This window comes from Hippopotamus amphibius, chromosome 17, assembly GCF_030028045.1.
Source record: "Hippopotamus amphibius kiboko isolate mHipAmp2 chromosome 17, mHipAmp2.hap2, whole genome shotgun sequence".
In the NCBI taxonomy this organism is placed as follows: Eukaryota; Metazoa; Chordata; class Mammalia; order Artiodactyla; family Hippopotamidae; genus Hippopotamus; species Hippopotamus amphibius.
The window spans coordinates 51,035,259-51,058,855 of NC_080202.1; the positions used below are offsets into that span (position 1 = coordinate 51,035,259).

At 45.5% G+C, this 23,597-nt stretch overlaps 1 protein-coding gene across 1 annotated transcript in view; it reads right to left on the reverse strand.

Moving 5' to 3' along the window:
* The window catches only part of LOC130839628 (integrin beta-3-like), a 192,402-nt gene that overhangs the window by 153,717 nt on the left and 15,088 nt on the right, over positions 1-23,597 (reverse strand). Inside the window, exons 10-12 of the mRNA XM_057713858.1 lie at positions 20,783-21,005; positions 19,725-19,825; positions 17,297-17,416 (exon numbers count right to left, since the gene is read on the reverse strand). Of these exons, the coding sequence (XP_057569841.1) occupies positions 17,297-17,416; positions 19,725-19,825; positions 20,783-21,005 (444 nt within the window). The remainder of the gene's footprint in view (positions 1-17,296; positions 17,417-19,724; positions 19,826-20,782; positions 21,006-23,597) is intronic.

Below are 23,597 nucleotides of genomic sequence, written 5' to 3' on the forward strand. Positions count from 1 at the left end.
AGGTTCTGACTCCAAAAGTCCAAAATAAGACTTAATTTTGTGTGGTGCCTTACATTGTGCTTCCCCAGCTGTACCTTCTCACTTGGTGAATTATCACCACCTCCACAGAATAGCTGCTTCTAAGGGTGACATCCCCTCACAAAGTACCTTCCACTCTTTCCTTTCACACCCTCACAAGCCGCCCACTCACCAGCTCACTCCTCCTGTTTTGTTGACGGCACACGTCCATTAACTGCAATCGTATAACCACGTCACTGCATCTACTGCCACTAACATGAAACGTATCACCCCCTCAATCCCCGCTTTGGTCTAACAAATATTAAGTGAACATCCACGTCAGGCAAAACTCCGCGCTGTGGAGGAGTCCAACGGGCCCCGCCCTGGTGAAGCTCACCACTTCTCTGGGAAGAAAGCAAGTAGACGAGCAGACAAGAAAACCACCCGCAAGACGGAAACAAGTGCTCCAACAGAGGTCTAACTGTACGCGAAGGAGGAGGGAAGATCCCCCTGCCAAGGGACAGCCACCCTTCTAGAACCACCGCCATTTCTGAGGAACCGTCGGCTCCGGCCCAGTCATCCTTCGCTCTGCGCCCTGACTGTCCGCCTCGTCACCTCACTGCCCTTTCTGGAACCTTCACTCACCTCCGGAACTGCCCTACTTCGTCCGTCACACTGCTTGGCAGTCTTCTCTCCCTCAGCCTTGGGGGCCGTTCCTTCCCATCGCCTCAGCAGGCCTACCTTCCCCCGAAGGTGCCACCATCGGTCCCCTACGGCTCCGCAACCTGTCCCTCGCCCCCTCAGGTGTCTGAGCGTCCGCACGCACGCACGCACGCACGCCCCTCAGCCCCTCTGCCACTAGCTCCGCACGGCGCTCTCGCTCCGCCCCCTTCCCGGGTTCCCGCGCAGCGAGGCCCCGCCCCCGGGTCACCTGACCGCCCGCGATGCTCCGCCCACTGAGCCGCCCGCGCTTGGGCGGTCGCGGGGCCCAGGCTTCCTCTGCAGCTACTGCTACCGCCGCCGCCACCTTGCAGGGGCTCCGGGGCTCCGGGGAGCGGCTGAGGTCGCCGCCTCCTCCGTGCCGACTGGACAGCGCTGCGGCCGCACCCGTCTGCCCCACCTCATAAGGGCCTGTGACCTCACCCGGCCGGGGCTCGGCGGCCTGGACACGAGTGGCGGGGCTCATCTCCGAGCTTTCCTACCTGCACGTCAGACTTCGATTTCTCCCTCCATCCTACACGCTCTCTGCTCTTCTGGCAGCTCTGTTCATTCTCTGGTGCGCTGTTCCACCCCATCTGATCCCATTTCAATGTTTCTTTCTATCCACCCTTTGAATACCTCCCGCTCTCCCTTTCTTCTAAAACATGCCGTCGTGCTTCGCTTCCACTACGTTGTGATGGACAGTGGCTCGAAGCCGTTTATCCCACAACCTTACTGAAATTTATACGAGGCTGCCCTTCAGAAGACTAACGCTGCTTTTGGAAGAGATACTCTGTTTTTTTCCTGAAAGTCAATTTTTCTTGTCGTGCATCCTGCAAGTAAAATGATATTGGTGAAAGAAAAGACACAAAGCAATTGTTCGGCTTTCCGCAGGAGTCCCTAAAACGTTGAATAAATCCAATTCGATGAGGTTTGTTAAGCTAAAGTTATAAATGCTCTGCCAAGCAAAGAGTGCTTTGAAAATAGCTCACAATTTAAAGTATCTTTTCTTTACAAACATATAGGTAAAAATCTTCTCATTGATTGATCCAGCGTGAGCTCTTCATTATGTGTGGCAAACAGCATCTGCTTTAGAGAAAGATCTATCCAAATTCAAGTCCTAATTCGTTGTTGTATGCTGTGGAGCAAATTACCCATGCTATCTAAGCCTCAATTTTCCCAGGATTGTGATCATTTCAAAATGTATATGTAGTACTCAGTATGCTACCCCAGTTAATTCCTTCAGTGATACTGCTATGCTCACTTGTATCTTAAACCCTGCTCTGTAGGCATTCTTTAGTACTTTCAAAACGTATACAGTTTATCTCCCTAAATAGTCTATATGTAATCTGAGTGCTAAGAACATATCTTTTATTTTTGTAAACACCCCACTCTATTCCCTACTTTCTCACCTCCACCAGCCTTGTTTACAGTCACTCCTATTAATGACTCATCTCATTTTCCATCTATTCATAAAGCATCAGTTTCAAATGTGTAAGGACTGTAATGGCTTCAGTCTGTATGCTGATCAACAGACTATGAAAGCTTTAAAAATCTTGAACACTCGTAGATTTTTAGCACTGAATCTATTGATGAGCTAGTTAGCTATTTATTAGTCAGTTTCATAGACCCCCCCCCAATAGCGCCAAGCATATATTAGGGTTAGATTATTTTGCCAGTAACAGAAAATTCCTAAATAATAGTTGACTAAGCAAGACAGAATTTTATTTCTCTCTCACATTCAAGAGGTTCAGAGATAGTCACTCCAGGGCTAATATTGTATACCATAGTTGCAGGGACATAGGCTTCTTCTACTGTATTGTTCCACTGGCATCCATTCTAGGGGTGATTTAATGGAGTTACCTCAGGGTAGACTTTCAATCAGACTTTCCATCAGAATAAAGACTAAAAATTTTAAGGTTAGGCTTCTCAGATCTTCTCATTTAAACAATATGATTTCTAAAAAGCTTAAGGCTTTTGTCCTTCGGCAGAAACTCAAGGTAGAGAAAGATTTATCTCATAGATGCTTGTGGATATGGCTTTTATCTAGTGGAATGAACCCCAATAAGATTCACAGGAAATTCACAATTTTTTAAAGAGCACTGTATTATCAGAAACACTACCAGCTTGGGTTGAAAGAGACAGAGAGATTACAGAAAGAAAAGAGGCCTTTGGACCCTCATGTTCTATGAGCAGGAAGCAGGCTGAGAAAACTATTTAGGTGCAAACACAGGCTACCTTTCATGAAAAAAGGATGACTTAGAGGGTGTAACCAAGAGCCTGCAGGGTAGAACCTAGAGCCATGGAGAATTATTCTGAGGGCTTGAAGGTGGAACTGCAAACCTGTACCGGAATGAATTTCAGAATTGCAATGGACCAGGAACTTCTGTGCACTTCCTGTTTTCTGCCTGTTGGAACAGGAGTGTCTGTAGCAGTCATCCTATCTATCCCACCATTTTACATTGGTTGTTGTAAGAAGGAAGCTTATAGCTTTTTGCTTTATTTCATAGGACTTCAGATTGAGAGGCACTGTACTCCAGTATCTGTATGTAATGAATTCACCCAAGAAGCCTTTCTACCCCGGATCTATTTAGAGGATAAGACTCTGGACTTTGAGCTGATGCTTGTTAGTTTGCAACTTTGGAAGCTTCCCAGGTGAATCTGAAACCAGCCCCCCTACATGAAGGGCAGGGAAAGACCAAAAAAAGAAAGAGGCAGACCCCTCCACATTGGTAGGTGGCAGGGAACTTACATACGAGGCTTGTCTTGGGCAGCTGCAAGACAAGTAGATCTCTGCACCCACCCGCCAGAACCCTAAAAGTTTATATAGAGGCTTTGGGAATCGGGGAGGGGCAGTATAGGGGTAGAGGAGTAAGAAGTACAAACTATTATGTATAAAGTAAGCTACAAGTACAGCACAGGGAATATAGCCAATATTTTAAAATAACTATAAATGGAGTATAACCTTTAAAAATTGTGAATCACTGTATTGTAACATATAATATTGTACATCAACTATACTTCAATTAAAAATTGTTTTTAAATTTTAAGTTTACATAGAGGCTTTAACCAGTTTCAGCCACATGTAACATCCAGACAATCTCAAGAACACCTTACTGTCTCAAGGCTACATTCTTGGAAAAGAGGCAAACAGTAGGCAAAATGTGCATTTCAAGGACAGGGGAGGGGGTGAGGAAGCCCCAGTTGGCCCGGTCCAGCTTGAGAGTCATCCAGCAGTCTCATCTTCTTGATTACCTCCTCCGACAATGCTATAATAGGGTAAGACTTGGGGGGCTTGGGAGGGGTGAGTTTATTTTGCATGTGAGATGACTATATATAATTTGTGACCAGAGGGTGGACTGTGATGATTTTAAAATATGTCCACAAATACCTTGATGCTTGTATTAGTTTTCCATTGCTACTGTAACAAATTACCACAAACATCATGGTTTAAACAGCGATTTTTTACCCTACATTTATGGAGGTCCGAAGGCCTAAATGGGTCTTACGGGGCTAAAATCAAAGGCTGCATTGCTTCTAGAGGCTCTAGAGGAAAATCCATTCCTTACCTTTGCCAGCTTCTAGAAGCTGTGTTCATTCCTTGACTTATGGCCATATCGCTCTGACCTGCTTCCGTGATTATATTTACAATTCTCATTCTGATCCTCTTGCCTTCCTCTTATAAGGACTCTTCGTGATTAAATTAATCCTACCCAGATAATCCATGATAATTTCCCTATCTCAAAATACTTAATTATATCAGCAAAGTTCTTTAGTCCAAGTAAGGTAGCATACTCACTTGTTCTGGGGATTAAGATATGAATATTTTTGGCCAGGGGTGGGAATGGTCACAAGCAATGATTTTGTCTACCACAATGTTCTTTTCAAGAAGTAGCATCTAGTTCCCTCCCCTTGAATGTGGGCTAGATTTAGTGAGCTATTGAAAAAAGAGTATGGCAGAAGTGATGAGGTGCACTTACAAAAACTAAGTAATAAAAGACATTGCAGCTCACTCCTTGCTCTCTCTTGGATTATTCTTGTGGAGAAGCCAGATGACATGGCATAGGAACACTCAAGCAGTCCTATGGAAATGTCCTATTGTCAATAGCCAGCATGGAACTGATGCCTCCTGCCAACAGCCATGTGAATAAACCATCTTGGAAGAGGATCCTCCAGCCCCTTTGAGCCTTCAGTTGACTGCAGCTCTGGCCAATGGCTGGACTACAACCTCTCAAGAGACTCTGAGCCAGAACCACCCAGCTAAGCCATTCTTGAATTCCTGAACACAGAAACTGCAAGATAACATGTGTTGTTTTAAGCTGCTAATATTGTGTGGTAATTTGTTATGCAGCAGTAGGTAACTAATGTAATCCCCATATCTTGATCCATGATGTCTGCTTAAAGTCTAGCGATCATTTCTACATTTCAGCCTGCGGGAAGAAGGAAGGAGAGAAGAAAGGCATACTCCCTCCTTTAAGTGGCACTTACTGGAAGTTGTGTGCACCTTTCATTAACATCTCACTGTCAACAAGATGGCCATCGCACACCTAGCTGCAAGAGAGGCTAGGAAACAGTATTTATTCTGAGGCAGCCATATATCCAACTAAAATTTCGGAGTTCTAATACAATGTGAGAAGGTGAAAACAGATACGAGATCACAAGTAGCATTCTCTGTCACAAAGGGTGATCATAAGGGTCAGAAAAAGCAAAGTCCGGCATACCTCTAATCAACATTTTTCCTTTTTCTTAACAAAGTATTTCCGTCAGCCATCAAGTGATATTTATACAGGCATCACTCTGACCTCTCCAAAGAATCATGCCAATTGTGTATGAGTCACAAGAAAATCCAACTAATACGTTACGTAAAACACAGTGAATTATGAAACTTTTTCAAAGTTCTTTTCAGGGACACTGCTAAAGAATAATTTACAATGGAGGTTTTGTCTAAAGGCTCTTAACTTTCCTAACTGTTGCTTTCTAGATACTTACATTCTGTGTGCATTCTTTGGTGTACTATCAGAAAATATACAGCTAATGAAAAATATGTCCTCTATGCAAGAGGTTGGAGAGACATCACTATGACACTAGCAGCTGCAAAGAACACAGTCATATTCCTGATCTATAATTTTCCTTTCACATATAATCCATTCTTGGATACCCACGGTAAGTGGATTTTTAAAATTTTATTTAACCATTTGGTTAACCCTGATCAAAAGATTCAAAATTGCCTCCTTGTGTGCTTTAGTCAAACTAAAACAAATTAGGAAAACGTATTTCCAGAAATATATTACAAAATCAAATAAAAATTATTTTTCAACAAGTATTAAATGGCTTACTTGCAAAGCATATATTATTGTTTCCTTACATCATTGTGGAAAAGCGAGGGCATTGTAATTCCAGGACAATCTGCTTGTAATTGATCCCAGTGGTCGTTAGATGTCTATTACCATAGAATTCAGACTACAGAGGTCAAGAGTTAAAGGATTACACATATACTTTGACATACTGCTTTCCATTTCATTTTCACATAAAGTCCTCCATTTTCATCCGGACATTTAGTCATCAGTTACCATGACGTAAATAAAACACTGAATCTTACAAAATTTCACCATAAAAGGACTCAGTCTAGGTTTACATAATCTTTTTATGATGTCATGAACTGTACCGTGTTTTAAAAAATGTACATTATGTAAGGAATGTAGGACTCAAAGGCAAAGATGAAATGTTCTGTGAAGTACTTCGATGCCACACTGCCAGTGCTTAATACATTTTAAATAGCAAAAAGTGAAGTTACAAATTCTAAAGTCTTATTCTGGCATCCTATTGGATGATAATGTTAATAATTAAGATTTTGATCCTATCTCCTGTGAATAAAGGCTTTAAGAGTATTTTCTTGCTTCAGCTTGGTACACACAAAAGGTTTTCTTCCATGCCTGCCAAATATCCTTTGAGCTGGTTTTTTTTTTTCCCTGTGATTCTGATCTATTACTTCTTTCAGTTTTTCGTGGGAATCTGCGGCTGTGAGTGAACACCCAACAAGCCTATGAATACTTAACTTGGAAAATGGATTGAAAGTAGATTTTCATTTTGTGTGTATAGACATTTGGTTTTCTTAATCTATCAGCCAAGGTAGGTTCTTAATCTTTTAGTAGCTGAGCTGACTTATTGTAAACTTCTTTCTAAGCCAGAAAGGGTAGGTATGTGGTTCCTTAAATCAGTGGTTCTCAAACTTGAACATGCAACAGAAACACCAGGGGGGCTGAGATCCTCTGGTCCTAGGGCCCACACTTTGAGACCCACTGCCTTAAATAAAAGTTGGGCATTTAAATGATCCTGTAAATAATTTGCCATTAAGCCTTTATTTTACTAATTTATGCTTCCTACAAACAAAACCTAGACTAAATGGACAGTCTATTCTGTTGTGGTTATACAAGTTCCTAAAAAATCCCCAATTAAAAAAAAAACCCAACTCTGACTCATAACAGTAAAAACCTACTCATTTTGAAAATGTTATTAAAGTCTATAAAGAAAAGCTCTAGGTTCTGAAACTAACTTCAGTTCCCAGAGTTGTCATCCTCAATATTCTGTTACATTTGGAAACGCACTTGTTCTAAAATAATCATTTGTGAGGCAATGACACTTGCTCTATTCACCCAAAGGAAACAGAAATAACAACACAGGAAGCACTGGGCAGCCTTAGGCCAATTCTTTTTTGAAAGCACATTTAATTCACTGTTGCACAACTTAAACAGAGGAGGTGGTTAGGAAGTCAGGAAGGCACATAGGTAATTTCAACCAGGAATATTTAACAAAGAGAAGTGTCTGGAAATTGTGGATGGTCTAGGAATATCTGAGAGGTAAAGAACTGACTTATTATGTGACAACTTATCAGGAATGTTCAAAGTTTCCTATTATTGTCCACAGACCCTGAGATTGAATGTAAAATGTCTCCAAAAGAGCTAGGCACAAATAGATTCTGTGGGCTGTTTTGTCTGATGCTAAAATACTATTTTGATGTTCACCCTGCATAATGCCAAACTGACAGCTATTTGCTATCTCGTGAACACAGCTACAGGTTCTCCCCACATACAAACAGTACTGACCTTCAAAGCCTCTGAGCCCCATTTCAGAAGCTCAGACAAGATTCCTAGTGATTTTTTCATCCTTTGAATATATGTTCCTCCTCCTTTGATACAGTATCTTCATATAAACCATCTTATCTAAAGAAAATGACCAACTGGTACTCCATTGACATCTTTTCTCAGTAGCCAAAGCTTATAGTTAGAGTCTAAACTTCTCGGATTCATAATCATCCCTCCTCATTAATCCCTCTACAAGAATACCATCCCCAACAGGAAGGAATAATCCAAGAGTGAGACAGGGCTCAGTCATCTGCCCCATTCCTAATCCCAAGGCTTATTCTCAGTGTTAATATGTGAATACAGAATACACATTTCAGCTAGTTCTTATGGCTTCCTCTTTCCCAATACGTGGATGAAACCGTGTGCAAAGTGAACAAAGAAATAATAACTAAGTGGAGCTTAAGTGCTGCAACAGGAGATGTAACTATTAACAAAAGCTGGAGAAGGGGTTCTGAGAGAGGATAGAATGAGGCTTTTTCATTGAGAAAGGTGATATGGGATAACCTCTGCTCTTGCCAGAGCCAGGTCTCCCAAAAAACAAACAGTATCAACATCCCACAGAATCTTGACTGCCTGTTGGATGCCACAGTAGGTCCCAACATCATAGAATGTTAATACTGAAAGAGACCTCCTAGACTGGCTGGTCCAAACCCATCATTTTGCAAACTAGAAAACTGAGCCCCAGGGAGAAGAAAGTGACTTGCCTTAATTAAAGTTAAAGTTCCTTAGCTGCGACACTGAGGCCAGGACTTACATTTTCTGATCATCAGACCACTGTTTTTAGGCCCTTCCCTTTTTCTTGGGGAGTGGTGGTCATGGTTAATGTTGAACGAATGTAAACACCCATGGAGCAGCTGCTCTTGCTAGAAGAAAAGAACAGCCCATATTCCTCCTCCTCCCTGGAAAAGGGAGTATGTCCATGTGTCCATCCCCACAGGCTTCCAGGATGAGAGAGCCCTTACAGACCCAGCAACTGGGCAGTGACTTGCTATGAATGATGCCAAGTGGGAGTGCCTACAGCCAGCCCAGGTCTATGTGGCTTTTCATCCTTTTCTTCCTCCTCATCAAATAAAATGACAAATATAATGCAAGTGTGTTTATATACATGCTCCTTTAGATTAAACAAGCCTCATCATGGTTTCAGGTGCCCCAATGAGAAAAATAAAACACAATTGCACTTGTGGCCTCTCAGATTAAACACTGAGTTAAAATGAGATTGCCCAGCCCATAGGAGAATGGGCCACACATGCTGATACAACTGGCCCATCGTTCCGCCCTGGCACTTATGCCCAGCAGACTCAGAGACCCATGGGAATGATTCCTTCACAAGACACCCAAGAGGTAGATAAATGCAGTCAGCCCCATGGGTGGATGTAGCACATAGAAGCCCAGGGTTGGGTGTGTGGAGGTGCCTTGGACATAGGACAGAAGGCCTGAAGGGTGAGGCCAGACCTCTGGCTCTACCCACAGCACTCTCCCTGGAAGGGAAAGCTTTTGGCCGTGAGAGAAATTCCCAGTACATAGCAAATGTCTATGGCAGTGAGAGGGTGGAACAGGAGGTAAAGAGGTGATGCTAGTCTAAGGGTGACACATCTTCTACACGAACCTCTAGGGTAGAGCTGCCAGTGAGGCAAATCTGAGGGGTCATGATTATGAACTGGGGAACTCGGGCACCTTAACCCCGGGCCATGCATGACCCCTGGGTGGCCCTGCCATCCTCACTCCCAACAGACCGAAGACTAGGTAGCAAGGACTTCCCTTAGGAGAGAACCGTGCTGGATTGAGGTGATGGCAAAGACAGGCAGCTCTGATGGTTCAGCTCTCCCCTGATTTCTCCTTCAGCCTGAGGGAAGGGAGAGGAGACAGAGGCACCGATGACACAGCAAGGTCGCCAGGCCCCGCAGTTCCTACCAGAGCTGCTGAGAGTCAGGTGCAAGAACCATAAACACAGGGTAAACCAAGGTCCCTTTCTCTGGAACGAGAGGTCTTGCCCCTGCCCTCCTTTTCAAGAGAATAGCCTGAGAAGGATAGCTGGCTTCCCACTGAGGTAATGAAGAATACCTGCTCAGCTGTAGGTCACCCTCAGGTTAAGCAGGAAGACTCCCTGAAGGAGGTGTTCTGAGGACAAAGGCTGAGGAGCTCCACTTATCTGGGACACATCACAAGTTTTAAATTACATACTCCCCCACACGCAGCACACTCACACGCACACACGCACAGAGACCCTCAGTCTTCCAACCGTCCCCACTCCAAGCTCCCAACTCCACCCCACGGGTATTTCCCCCTGTAAACATGACAGCAGAGACACCCACAATCCTGGGACAGTCTGACAGTGATCTGAGGATGACTGCTTGTCATTAAGTGCCCCGGTACGTGATGTTGGTGAAGGTGGATGTGGCCTCTTTATATAGTGGGTTGTTGGCCTGCGGAGAGAACAGAAAAGTGTCTTACAGCAAATTCCTCAATTCTTCCCTACCCTCAGGGTTTACATGTTATCTGAGACATTTAGCCAAGACACTCTTCTCTAGGATATTCCATCGATGGACAGCTTGATGCTTGTAATACTCACACATTTGCTCTTAAGGAGGGAATGGATAGGAAATAAGAGGAGAGAGAAGGTGGATGCCATCCTGCCACCATGCCTAAGGGGTTAAATTCAGCCCATCACTCTTGGTGATCCCAAAACACTTCAAGATAGCTTTTAGCCAATATTTTCTACATCTTCCCTCTCTTATGAACTCTCTCTTGTGCGCTTCTCCCCTTTTTTCTTCGTTGTGACTGTGATGGGCGGTTGGGATGGGCCGAGAAGAGAAATGTAATGGGTGGTGGTTAGAACACAGAGGACCACTTTTGCTCAAATAATTCTTAATCTGTTTTCAACTCATCCCTCATGCACTGCCCACAGACTGTCATGTTATCAGGGAAAAGACCCTCACTAGGTTTCCCAAGTTATTCTCTAACAAAAAGTGACGAATCCCATTAGGTCTAGTAGTCCTTAGTGGTAGCTTAAGAAACGTGGCACATTCTCCTGTGCCTCAGAGAGTCAGGATTTCTACATCATCCGAACAGAAACATCTCCGTTTCTTGGGACCCTTGAGTATAAAGGCCTGAGAGGTCACCATCAAATGGGAACAAACGTTCAGCCTAATCTCGGATATTCGGGGAGTCAGTCATTTGGAAGGTCCAGAAAAAAGTTAAAATGTGGAACATGAGCCCAAGGAGAATAGAGTAAACTTAAGTATACAGACGGTTCTCAATAAATGCTTGTTTGATTAAATTCAATCAGGATAAACTGCAGGGAGCACACTTTTAAGAGGCTGACCCAAAAAGTAATTCTTAACATAACCTAATTCCCTCTCACAATTGGAGAAGCTGGTTTACTTCTCTATACTCAGTTTCTTTATCTATAAAATGGGAATAATAATGTTACCTACCACATGGGGCTGTTATAGGGGTGAAATAAGTCAATACATAAAAAGCATTTAGAACAGTTCCTGGTACATGGTAAATGCTCAGTAAATGTTAGTTATGAGTATTTGTTTCTCTTTGTGTTTAATGCTTTCATCAGTATGTAATGTATTACTATATGACCTCAATGTAAGATTCTCAAGTTTGTCCTGTCTCCCAGACTCGAAGAGTGTTTCCTTTTCCTCTCTTTGCCCTATCCATGCTCAGTTGGAAGCATAAGGCCAACAGGAGAGTTAGACCATCTCCCAGCTTCCAGAACAGAGGCTTACTAGGAAACTATGGTGCTGGCTGAAGCCGGCCACCCTAAATAAACATCTACTGCTTCCACCTGAGACTCTTGAACAAACTACTTAAGAAAATGCCCAGCCCAGCCCAGCCCAGCCTCTTACTGTGTCCCATTTGGCTCTGGCTCGCTCTTCTTCAAATTTAGCAAATTCCTTCCGGTCAGGGATGGTGATGAGGAGCTTCCAGATGAGCAGGGTAGCAAGGCCGATAAGCAGAATGGCCCCCATCACTGAGAGCAAGACCACCAGGATGTCAGGGCCCTTGGGACACTCTGTCAGGAGAGAGCACAAAGCAGGATGGTTGGAAATAGACCAGAAACCATCTGAATTGGCTAAAAATAAGATCTTCTTGACAAAGTGACAAAGTAACAAAGTACTAGAAAGTTCTCTGAAAGAAACAGGACTTGTAAAATAAGCCAATTAATTTTCAAAAGGAGGGGGGTACGCTCTTTAGATTGTCCTGAGTGGTTTAAATCAGAGGTCCTTAGCTTGTCACCCACAGGCAGAATACAGCCTGCTCCATGTGACTTCACACAATCATTTATTAAAAACTTGATTTTGTGGGCAACATTGACTAATCATGAGATTCCCCTCCCCCCCGCCCCCGGAAAATTTCAGGTTCTTCTTCTTCTCTTTAAAAAAAAGTCAAAAGATCTAGAAACACTGAACCTATATTGTTACAGGATTGCAAACGGCTAGGGCTGAGGAGTAGCTGCCCCTTTTAGATGAGACACAGTTTTTAGTTTGCCGGACTCCTCACTACTCTCCCTTTTCTCCACTAAAAAGAGGCAAAGTGTGACTTGTCATTGAGTCTGTGCCAGTGTGGACTCTGGAGCTACACTGCCTGGGTGTGAATCCTGGCTTACCACTAACGTTGCTATGTGAGCTCGATCAACTATTTAACCTTTCTAGGATGTCTATTTCCCATTTCTCCATCTCCAACAGTAATAGCCCTGACTTCAAAAATTTACTGTGAATAATAATAAAGGAATGATTACGTTAAATAGCGCCTCGCACGGAGTCAGTGCTCAGTAAATATCAGCTACCATTATTACTGGTGTCCCTGTTATACTTGGCTGCTTTCCCTCATGTATTTACCCAGCTCCTGCAGGCATTTGAGTTAGTTACCCCAGTTCAGATAGTTACATCCCTGATGGCTGGGAACCTAATGACCTTTTCAGCATGCTTTGAGACTAAGAGGTCTGCCAACCAAGGCAGTATTTTGGGTTTCTTCCCAAAATATGTAGTCATCTAAAATCCTAACCCTGTTGAGAGCCAACTTCCTGTTAAATCCCAGTCAACAACCAACATAAACAGAGGTATGTCGCCCCTCTGAGGGCCAAGCTGAGTATGCTCTGAACAGCTCTGCTTCCCATAAACCCCAGACGTCTGATGAGTGACCCCGCTCCAGCACCTTCTCAGGTGTTACGTAATTAAGTGTTTGTGTGTGTGAGTATCGACGGGTCTGGAGAGGAGTCACACGTACTTTCCACACTGTCTCCCACCTTCTTTTCTAAACATACCCACTATGCTCACCACACACTACCCAAAAACAACCACCACCGCAACCCAACCTGGCTATTTCCCATCCCACCAAATTACAACCTGTCTATAATTAAAGGAACATTTGGAGAGAGGCTGTGAGGTTCCAGTGTCCGCGTTCCCAGGAGTGAAGAGCCCCAGTTCTCCTGGGAAAAGCAGTTATAAATTCTCTGGAAGACCGAGGTAGGGTTGACCCTCAAAACCTAGAAGTGGAATCTCTTCAATTCTACATGTCAGTACAGGCAGGACAGGTAGAATCCCATATCTTCGGGGGAAAAATTAAATCTGTCAACCATCTGTCCTGAAAGGGGTGGATGGCCAGCTTCCTGGAAGCAGACACAAGATCAGGTCGTCTCTGGAGAGCCCTCCAGCCACAGGGATGAAGACCCACGGTGGGTGATGACCCAAAGCCAGGGAAGACTGGGGGGAGTTAGCAGATATGACAAACAAAAGTACAGGAGGCCTAGGGACGTCCCTAGTGGCACAGGGGTTAAGAATCCACCTGCCAATGCAGGGGACATGGGTTCGATCCCTGGGCTGGGAAGATCCCATATGCCACGGAGCAGCTAAGCCCATGTGCCACAACGACTGAGCCTGCACGCTAGAGCCCTTGAGCCACAACAACTGAGCCCACATGCTGCAACTACCGAAGCCCACACACCTAGAGCCCATGGTCCACAAGAGAAGCCACCACAATGAGAAGCCTGCACACCACAATGAAGAGTAGCCCCTGCTCTCCACAACTAAAGAAAGCCCGCAAAGAGCAACAAAGACCCAACACAGCCAATAAATTAAATTAATTAATTAATTAAATGAATTTATTTTTTTTTAAAGTACAGGAAGTCCAGTTAAATTTGAATTTCAGATAAACAATGAATAACTTTTTAAGTATGTACCACATATTGCACGGGACATGCTGTATTTTATCAGGCAACCCTATCTGGAAGTGATAAGGGCCCAGCTCAGGGGAGCTCATTCCCTAAGGTCTGAATACCACTTGTCCAATGTCAGACTCTTTGGTGGTGCCCTCTTCATTGCCCTGCAGTGGCTCAGCCCTTCAAAGAGAACAGTCTGCAAGGGCATGAGTTAGGGAAGAGAATAAGACTAATCTCTTCCTACACTCAGGGCCCCAGATGCTACCTTCTACTCAAAGCCAGAGCCCCTGAAAATGATTGGAGGGTTAGGGTGAGAGGAAAGGCAAAACTTGAAATTCCATTTCCAAGCTAGGGAACGTAGGTCTGGGGTCCCGTTTCCTAATGTGGAGGAAGGGCCTACTGGTAGTAGGCCTAAAAAGTTACCCTCCAGTCTGTTAACTGGTTATGTGGTACCATCCCAGTTATCATCATCTTCGTTCCCCACAACTGCAGGCAGTAGACTTTGGTAAGTAACAAAGAGAAGGGGCAAAGATACAGATAGGGTGGGTGTGTTAAAATCCATGTAATGTGTTAACACAGGTGGGTGGGAAAGTGTGAGGAAGTCATGGCCAAACTAACCTACATCTGCTCCCCCAGAAATATATACCCAGACTCTTCTCTCTCCACTGCCCCACACCAGCATCCCCTTGAGTCACAAAATAAAACTAAGGTGATGTCCTTTCTTTACCTTCCTTCCCCCTTATAAAAGATAAGATCTCTGGAAAGGCTGATGATATCACGTATGGAGACGCCAAGCTCTCCTCTACCCACAGGGACAGCAACACCCTGGGTGACACAGATGTAGCCTTTTTCCCACTTTCAACCCCTCCATTCTTCAAGCAGCCAAAATTCTCCCAACAGATACTAAGAGGTATATACGTCTGCCTGTCTTTAGGAATAATCAATCCTATTAATTCATTCAAAAACCATGTACTGGGCTTCCCTGGTGGTGCACTGGTTAGGAATCCGCCTGCCAATGCGAGGGGCACGGGTTCGAGCCCTGGTCTGGGAGGATCCTATGTGCTGCGGAGCAACTAAGCCCGCGAGCCACAGCTGCTGAGCCATGCCCCACAACTACTGAAGCCCGTGTGCCTGAAGCCCATGCCCTGGAGCAAGAGAGGCCACTGCAATAAGAAGCCCGCGCACTGCAATGAAGAGCAGGCCTCCCACTCTCCACAACTACAGAAAGCCCACGCGCGGCAACAAAGACCCGATATAGCCAATAAGTAAAAAAATAAAAAAAATAAATAAATTTAGAAAACAAAAAAACCATGTGTTAAGTATCTTCTCTGTAAATGACTGAGCCAAGTATGGGGATATAACAGTAAATAAGACACACGTCCTTCCTGTGTTCGTGGGACTTATGATCGACTGAGGGAGACAGGTGATTAAAGAAGCAATTTAATAGTGTGATGCACTACTATCTATAAAATAGATAATTAATAAGGACCTACTATATAGCACTGGGAACCGTACTCAATACTCTGTAATGACCTATATGGGAAAAGAATCTAAAAAAGAGTAGATATATGTATATGTATAACTGATTCACTTTGCCATATAGCAGAAACTAACACAACATTGTAAATCTACTATACTCCAATAAATTTTTTTAAAAAGCAAACAACAAAAAAAAAAAAGGAAAAAAAACAAAAACAAACAAACAAACAAAATAGTGTGATGAAAGCTTTTAAAATTCCCTGGCGGTCCAGCGGTTCGGAATTCATGCTCTCATTGCTGAGGTCCCAGGTTCAATCCCTGGTCAGGGAACTAAAATCCCACAAACCACACTGCGCAGCCACAAAAAAGAAAAAACAAAAAATCTTATTAAAGGGAAGCACAGCTGCTATGAGAATCAAACAGGTTACCAAATCTAGTCATCAGAATGGAGGCTGGAGGGGGTCTGAGAGGCTCACCAGGGGAAGTGATATGTCTAAAGCAGAGGCATTCAACACTGGGGAATATATCACAATTACCAGGAGCACTGACAAAGAATGCAGAGGCATAGGCCTGTGGAAGTAAGACAGGCCTCAGGACTCTGGATTTTTTAAAAAGCGGACATACAAAAGTTTGAGAACCACTGCCCTAAAACATGGGCCAGCAAACGACAGCCCCATGGGCCACATGCAGCTGGCCACCTGTTTTTGCAAACACAGCCAGCTTCCTTCGTTTGCATATAGTCTATGGCTGCTTTCCTGCTACTGTGTCAGAGTTGAGCAGTCACAGCAGAGACCATCTGGCCCACAAAGCCTAAAGTAGTTAACATTTGGCCCTTTACAGGAAAAGTTGGCTGGCCCCTGGTCTAAAGAATGATGTGAAGAAATCCCTATAGCTATAAAGATTGTCAAGCGACCAAGTGATTTAGCCTCTGCCTTCAGAGATGGTTCCTTCACTCCGGAAAGTTCCTGTCCAGCCCTCCCATCCCCCACGCCCACCATACCACAGCCCTTATCCCTCTACAGTTTCCTTACTGATTTACATGCCTCTCTCCCCCATGGCCTGTGAGTGCCACATCTGCCTTACTCACTGCTGTATCCCCAGCACCTAGCCCACTGCCTGTTATATAATAAGTACTTAGAAATGTTGTGTAATGATTCATGTCTTAATCCACTGTTTAAGGGAAAGAAAGCAGATGAAGGCAATAAAAGGAAGCAAGTGAATCTACCGTGTTGGATGGTGACAAACCTGCGGTGGGTCTGTGTATGACACGATGGGCTCCCCTGCTTCCAGAGGGTCTTGAGAGCAAGCAGTAAGTTTTCAGCATTTGAGGCAGCCTTAGGCTGGCACCTCAAACCCTTCACCCCATCTTGTGGTAAAGCTGGTAAGGTCAGTACCACCAACCTTAGGCCTTCCTCTGAAACAGCAAACACGTTGCTCTTGGCAACCATTTAACTTTCAGTAGAGCAGATGCCTTGTGCCGAAAGGTGCTAAAATTTAAATTCCTTACTTCTTAACATTATCACCTCAAAAACGCCACGCTATATACTCTGTTCCTTGATGAGCTCCACTCCTCCCTTCTTCCTCTCCTTACCCACCTTCTTAGTTTTCTATCTCCTCAATTAGCAATCACTCTCTTGCTAATATTTGTATTTCTATACCCCCACACCCAGATGATAGGCCCTGACTTATCACTCGTAAGGTCAGGTTTAACCTGGCTGTTCTGTTGAAGAGGAGTGATGGGCGGAAATAACTGCCTAACGTGGTTCTCCCTCCCTGGGGGGCAAGGTTGGGACCCTCGGGGTTCACTCACCTGGCTCTTCTACCACATACAGGATGGACTTTCCACTGGAGTCTTCATAGTACTGGAATCTGACCACACAGTCATCCTCATTCTTATAGGTACAATTCACAGCATCCTTGCCAGTGTCCTCTGGGGGAGGGGGAAGGATGGGAGAATGAAAAACAGGTCAATTCCTGGAAGATGGAGCCACCCCCAAAGCCAGTCATGGGACTTCTGGGAAAGCACGTGACAGGAAACTCTATGCCTGACATTAGGGAAGATGCCTAGATTTGAGATGGCTGTCATACCTGGCAATTGCCTCTAGATGACCCTTGCTGATGTACTTTATCCCTCACAGGCCCTTTTTGGTTCTTATTCCTTCCTCTGGAAGGGACATGACTTAACAGTATTACATAATCTGATCCAAAGCCTGGCTCTATCACCTACCAGCTGGGCGAGCTTGGCTAAGTTACTCGACCTGATCAAATCTCTCTCTCTTTTTCTAATCGAACAAAAGATGCCCTCACTCACAGGGATGGCTGAGAATCAAACAGCATGAAGTAAACTACCTAACACACAGTGGGTGTTCCCTTCCCTCTCTTTCCTTGCTCTGCTTGCTCAATGATTCTCAATAGTTTGTTTACTCAGCCCTTATATTTCTTCTACTTCTGCTTATGATCCAGTGTTCCTCTCCAGAGTCATCTCCTCTTCTCTGACGCCCATCATGTTTTGTTGGCTTCATCCCTTCTAATTCTAAAACCTGTTATTCTGACTGTGAGACTATGGGTTATGCTCCATCAGCTGCACATGTGTCAGTTTCATCCAGCTTTACCAGATGGTGTGAAACTGACACATGATGAGATTAAGCAAAGGTACCAAGGTCACACAGCAAATAAGTGATGGAGTAGGACTAGGACATGAGTCTCAAAGCACATCCTACGGACTTTAACTCAATAAGTCTTCAGTAAACCAGTGGTATTATAGGACAGTGGAAAGAGTAGGGATTTCAGGATTTAGTTCTAATCTTAACGCACCACGGATTTGCTTGGGCCAGTTACTTAACTTTTTTTTTTTTTTTAATGTGGACCATTTTTTTTAAGTCTTTATTGAATTTGTTACAATACTGCTTCTGTTTTATGTTTTGGCTTTTTGGCCACGAGGCATGTGGGATCTTAGCTCCCTGACCAGGGATCGAACCCACACTCCCTGCGTTGGAAAGTGAAGTCTTAACCACTGGACCATCAGGGAAGTCCCTATTTAAATTTCTTGAGATTCAATTTCCTTATCCTCAAAATGAAGATAACAAAAGTACTAAGTTCTACTTTACTAGGTTGTTGGGAGAAGAAAAAGGTAATGTGCATGTAAAGATACTTTCATAATTTATATGAGTTATAAAATTCCATACAAATAAGCATTTATTTTTATGGTTATCATGGTGGAGGGTGGGGGTACTTATCAACTAACTTGGAATCCCCATCTGATCTAGATGATAGAAATATCTCCTATCTCAGCAGCCTCTTCCATCTAAGTGAATGATAGCAAGCCTGGTCTCCTCCAGAGGAAAAACTGCCTCTTCAAACTCAGTCCCAAAATCACTACCCTCCCTCTAGCCCCACTTCTGATATTAGCCAAAGGGTCCAGAGTTCTGACTCTTCCCCATAACACCCCCACCCAGAAGCTGGCTGGCTAGCTGTGTCTTACAGTGGCTCTTGCTGAAAATGTGTTTCCTGCCTTCATGGGAGATCACTATCTCCAGAGAGATTGCCATCTCCTAGCGCTACCCAATGCCTAGCTGGCCCAGATAACCATGTCACATATATGACAGCAGCAAAGATCATTTCCTTTTAAGTCAAGGTGAAATACAAACCGGAATAATTGCAGACAAAAGTTTTGCTTCCCATTGTATTTCTATCTGTCTTACTCCAGGAGGGGCTCTGGGGAGTCAAAAAGGCTTCAGGTTAATGATTTTGGCTACAAGTCCATGAGGGTGAAGGTTTCCCTCTAAACCAGCAAAGCTGTATGCCTGGGCATTGCTTAACATTCTTAGTTAGGTAAACTTAGTAAATGATTGCTAGCCTACTAAGCTAAAACTATCATGGGCAACTACTACTTCTTCACTCTATGCCTCAGTTTCTTCATCTGTAAAATGGGGGCACATCATCTTCCTTTCCCTGGGGTGGTAAAGTTAGGGTTCCCTGATTTTACACGTACTTTAAAAGTTACTTTCAGGATTTTGCTGAGCCCGTGGGAGGAGAAGGGACTGCTGAACAAATTAGTAGAGATGCAGGAGGACACCCAGAGAAGCCAGCTTTTATTCAGTGCCTACTGAGTATCAGGCCTGCACAACATGCTGTTGAGGTAGGAATTACTCTTCATTTTACAGATGAGACTTGGATAGGTTCCAGGATTAAAAATTTAGAACGTGAGTGTGTACAACTGTATGACATGCTGAACTTACTAAGCTCCTTCACAAGCTCAATCTCATCACGACAGTAACGGCTGCAGGTATTTTCCTTGTATAGGGCTCCCCGGTTAAACTTCTTACACTCCACACACTCCCTAAAGGAGAGAGGACACAGGGATGAAGTCAGGAAAGGGACAAACCTAAATGTCTTTCAGTCAGGCTCTGCCTGCCATACACCCGGAAAGCTGTTCCACCCCAGAAAACAAACACACAAACAAAAACATCTGTAAGACAATCCTGGGGGCACAGATAGTCACGTCTAAAGTTCAGGGGTGGGAGTGCCCTCCTAACCTATAGGTAAGGCCAGGTAGGCAGAGGCCTTCAGGTAACTTCATTAAACTTCTTTATATCCCATCCAAAACTGTGACAGGAAGCTGAACCCTATGCCACTTCTGGGAACCTTAAAATCAGAACCAGTCTCATAATTTGGGGGCCCAGTGCAAAATGAAAATGTCAGGTCCCTCATTCAAAAATTAGCAGGAATGTCAGAACAATGACAGCAGAACATTAAATGAAGTGTGGGGCCCTTCCAAACATGGGGTTCTGTACAAATATGCAGGTTGCATGCCCACAAATCCAGCCCTGCTTAAAGTAGTAGGAGAAACAGCAGTGCCATGGTCTTGGGCTGACAGGGGCTTCCTCTGACCCCCAGATGAGTGACGTTTGCAGTGGTGAATTTCTTCTGTTTCACACAGTATGCTTCCTAACTCCAGCCCCATATCCCCCAGAGAATCAGAACATCAGCACTGGAACATTCCCCAGGAGTTACCCCAGGAGTAGCCTTCCTCCCAACTCAGGGATTCAGGATTCAGCCTAAAAGAGAGGTTTCCCCAACTGCAGCCCAGCTGGTACCACTCTGTCCCCTTCACGCTTGATTCTACCTCCAGCTTTCCCCCAAGTTATCAAAGAGGAAAGCTAGTCGTTTTCTGGAACAGACTCCTCTCCCTAAAGCTTTGGTGAGTAAGAGACAGAACCTGCACAATCTGGGGGACCCTCTCCCCCATCCCAGACACCCAACTCTCTCCAACTCACTTCTCTGCCTGCCCACTCACTTCTTAAACGTGCAGGCATCAGGGCAGGTGGGACACTTCTCACAGGTGTCCCCGTAGGAGACTGGCTGGATGCAGACACAGCTGCCGCACTCGCATTTGCCCCGCCCGCTGCACAGCAGCCCGTTGCTGGACATGCAGGTGTCCGTGCGCGTGGTACAGTTGCAGTAGTAGCCGGTCCAGTCAGAGTCACACAGGCAGTCCCCACAGCTGCACTGGCCATGGCCTGAAAACACACAGCCCCAGGGGGCAGACCACTGGTGAGGTTCCCACCCCAGGACAGCGTCTCAACCTGCATTCCAGCTTTACCCTTCATCACCCTCCTCACAGTGCCACACTTTCGCCCCCACGCTGAGCTAGTCATCATCTTCTACACTGCCCTCATAGCCTCATGCTTCTTTGCACGCTGTTCCCTCTGTCTAGATGCCCTTTCATCCTGTGACGACTACCAAACTCCTACTCACCCTTTAAAGCCCAATTCAAAGGTTTCTTCCCCTCTGTAACTTTTTCTGACCTCCCCAGGCCAAATCAACTGTCTGCCCACGTGCTCTCCCAGCACTTATATAGATGACTCTATTTCAACCCTGCTGTCCAACCCATTTGTTTGCTTATCTGTTTCTCTTTCTGATTGTGAGCTCCCTGATAGGGGAGCACATATCACATTCATTTTTCCATCTGAAACAGAGTAGGCATGCAATTAATGTTTGTTTATTTATCCATTCATTCAGCAAATATTTAGCGAGCTCATACCACATCCTGAGCACTGGAGACTCAACAGTGAACAAGATAGGCAAGGTCCCTTCTATTATGGAGCTTACATCCTAGTTAAATTCCTGAAAATTCACACAAACCTTCACCAACATGTGCCCTGAGTTGTATTATCATGGGATTGTAAAGAGCCGTCAGCCATAGTATGAAAGACCTATTTACTTTCCTGCATGGGTGTAGGGATGGGAGAGAGAGACTAGGGTGGGGAGCTGGACTGCTTAAATGTAGGCATTAACTCTCAACACTATATTCCCCTAATATTCATTTACCGAGGCTTTAAAACTTGGCTCCTAAACCCTGCAGAAAGGTGACTCACCCTCCAAGACTCTGAGTCAGGAAGAAGTGGATGAATAATAGAAATCTCACTGTGAATGAGAGGAGAGTCGGGGAGCAAGGGGGAAGGCACCTGAACGGGTCTGAAAACCATGCCATTGTGCGAGCAGACGGGCCCCACGGTGGTGGGGGAGAGGGCGGCACACAGCCAGGCTCAGAGAGCAATGAGCTGGCACCCCTGCTCCCCAGCGACCCCAGGGGGTCTGACCAATGTCTCTGGGCCACTGTGGGTCCCTCTGGATGGGTATCACCCACTGAAGGATGAGGGATACCAGCATAAGCCTCTAGGAACCACACTGGTGTTCAAGACTCAGACACACCTTCACTGCGTGTGTCTGTTTCCCAAGAAGGAAGGGAAACATGACTTCATCTGCCCAAGCTGCCAAGTACATCTAGAGGGTAGACACACTGGGCTGGCGGAAGGGTGGAGAAAGAAGAAAGACTGCATTTTGAGGCTGGATTCCCTAGCAGTAGAGCCTGTGGTGAGGATTCTTGTTCCAGTGACTCAGTGGGGAAGCAGAAAGAAAGGAGGGAAGCAGGGCAGGGCAGGAGCCAAAAGCTGGCAGGAACGTGGTCTCAGCCCGAGACTCCCCTCAGCCTGACCCACGGTGGGCTCTGGAGCAGGACTGGCACCACAGTAACCTTGAGGCAAAGGGACTGGCCTTGCCTAACCCCCCGTCCATCCATCATTAGCCAAAGTCTGAGGGCAATCCAGCTCCTGTCAGCTGAATATAAGTCTCCAGAGAAGGGACTTCCCTGGCAGTCCAGTGGTTAAGAACCCGCCTTCCAGTGCAGGGGATGCAGGTTCAATCCCTGGTTGGGGAACTAAGATCCCATATGCTGCAGGGCAACCAAGCCCGCACACCTCCCACACGTCACAACTAGAAAGAAGCCCACGTACCACAATGAAGACCCAGAGCAGCCAAAATATATATATATACCTCCAGAGAAGGGGCAGCTGTGTGAAGTATTATCAGCAGCCCTCCCAGCAGTGGGGGGATGGGTGGGCCAGCCAGCAGAGGCAGACCCCACAGTGTCCACTACACCCAGCTTTTGGCCATGGCTCCCGGAGAGCGAAAAGCCGACACCGCAGAGGCCTGGCAGCACTCAAAGGCCTCAGTCTCCTCGGAAACCCTCGTCCCATAGTGTTTCCTTTGTGAGGCTAAACAAAGTGATCTTTGAGAAGACGGTCCTTGGGAGTGGAAGTGGCAGGCCAGCGCCAGCAGGCTGACGGCAAGGCCCCCCGCAGGGTCAACCCTTAAAAGGAAGCCGCAGTGTGGTAATGTCACAGGACTGGCACCCCTCCAGCAACAGGGGTTCACAGGAAAGTCAGGGGAGGAGGGTGGGAAACGAAGAGAAAGCGTAAGAAAGAGGAGGGAGGGAGGAAAGAAGGCGGGCAGCGGGGCGGGGGGGGCAGGTGTTTCAGGTCAGGGGGACTGCAGTCACTCTCCCCACACGACCTGACCTTCTGGGCTGACGCATCAGTCTGCTGCCCTCCTTTAGGAGCCAGCCCTTCCTCTGACTACCCGCCTCCTCCATGAAGCCACCCAGGCCTCCTCGTCCACAGTGAGTCTCTCTCTGGTGGACTCCTCAAACACCCCCTGAGGACACCTCACTTCCGGGATCTGGCAGGTTCTGCCTCGTGCTGTGAATTCTCCTTAGGTGAGTTCGTGGAGAGCAAAACTGTCTTATTCCTGCCTCCTTATCCCACAACGCT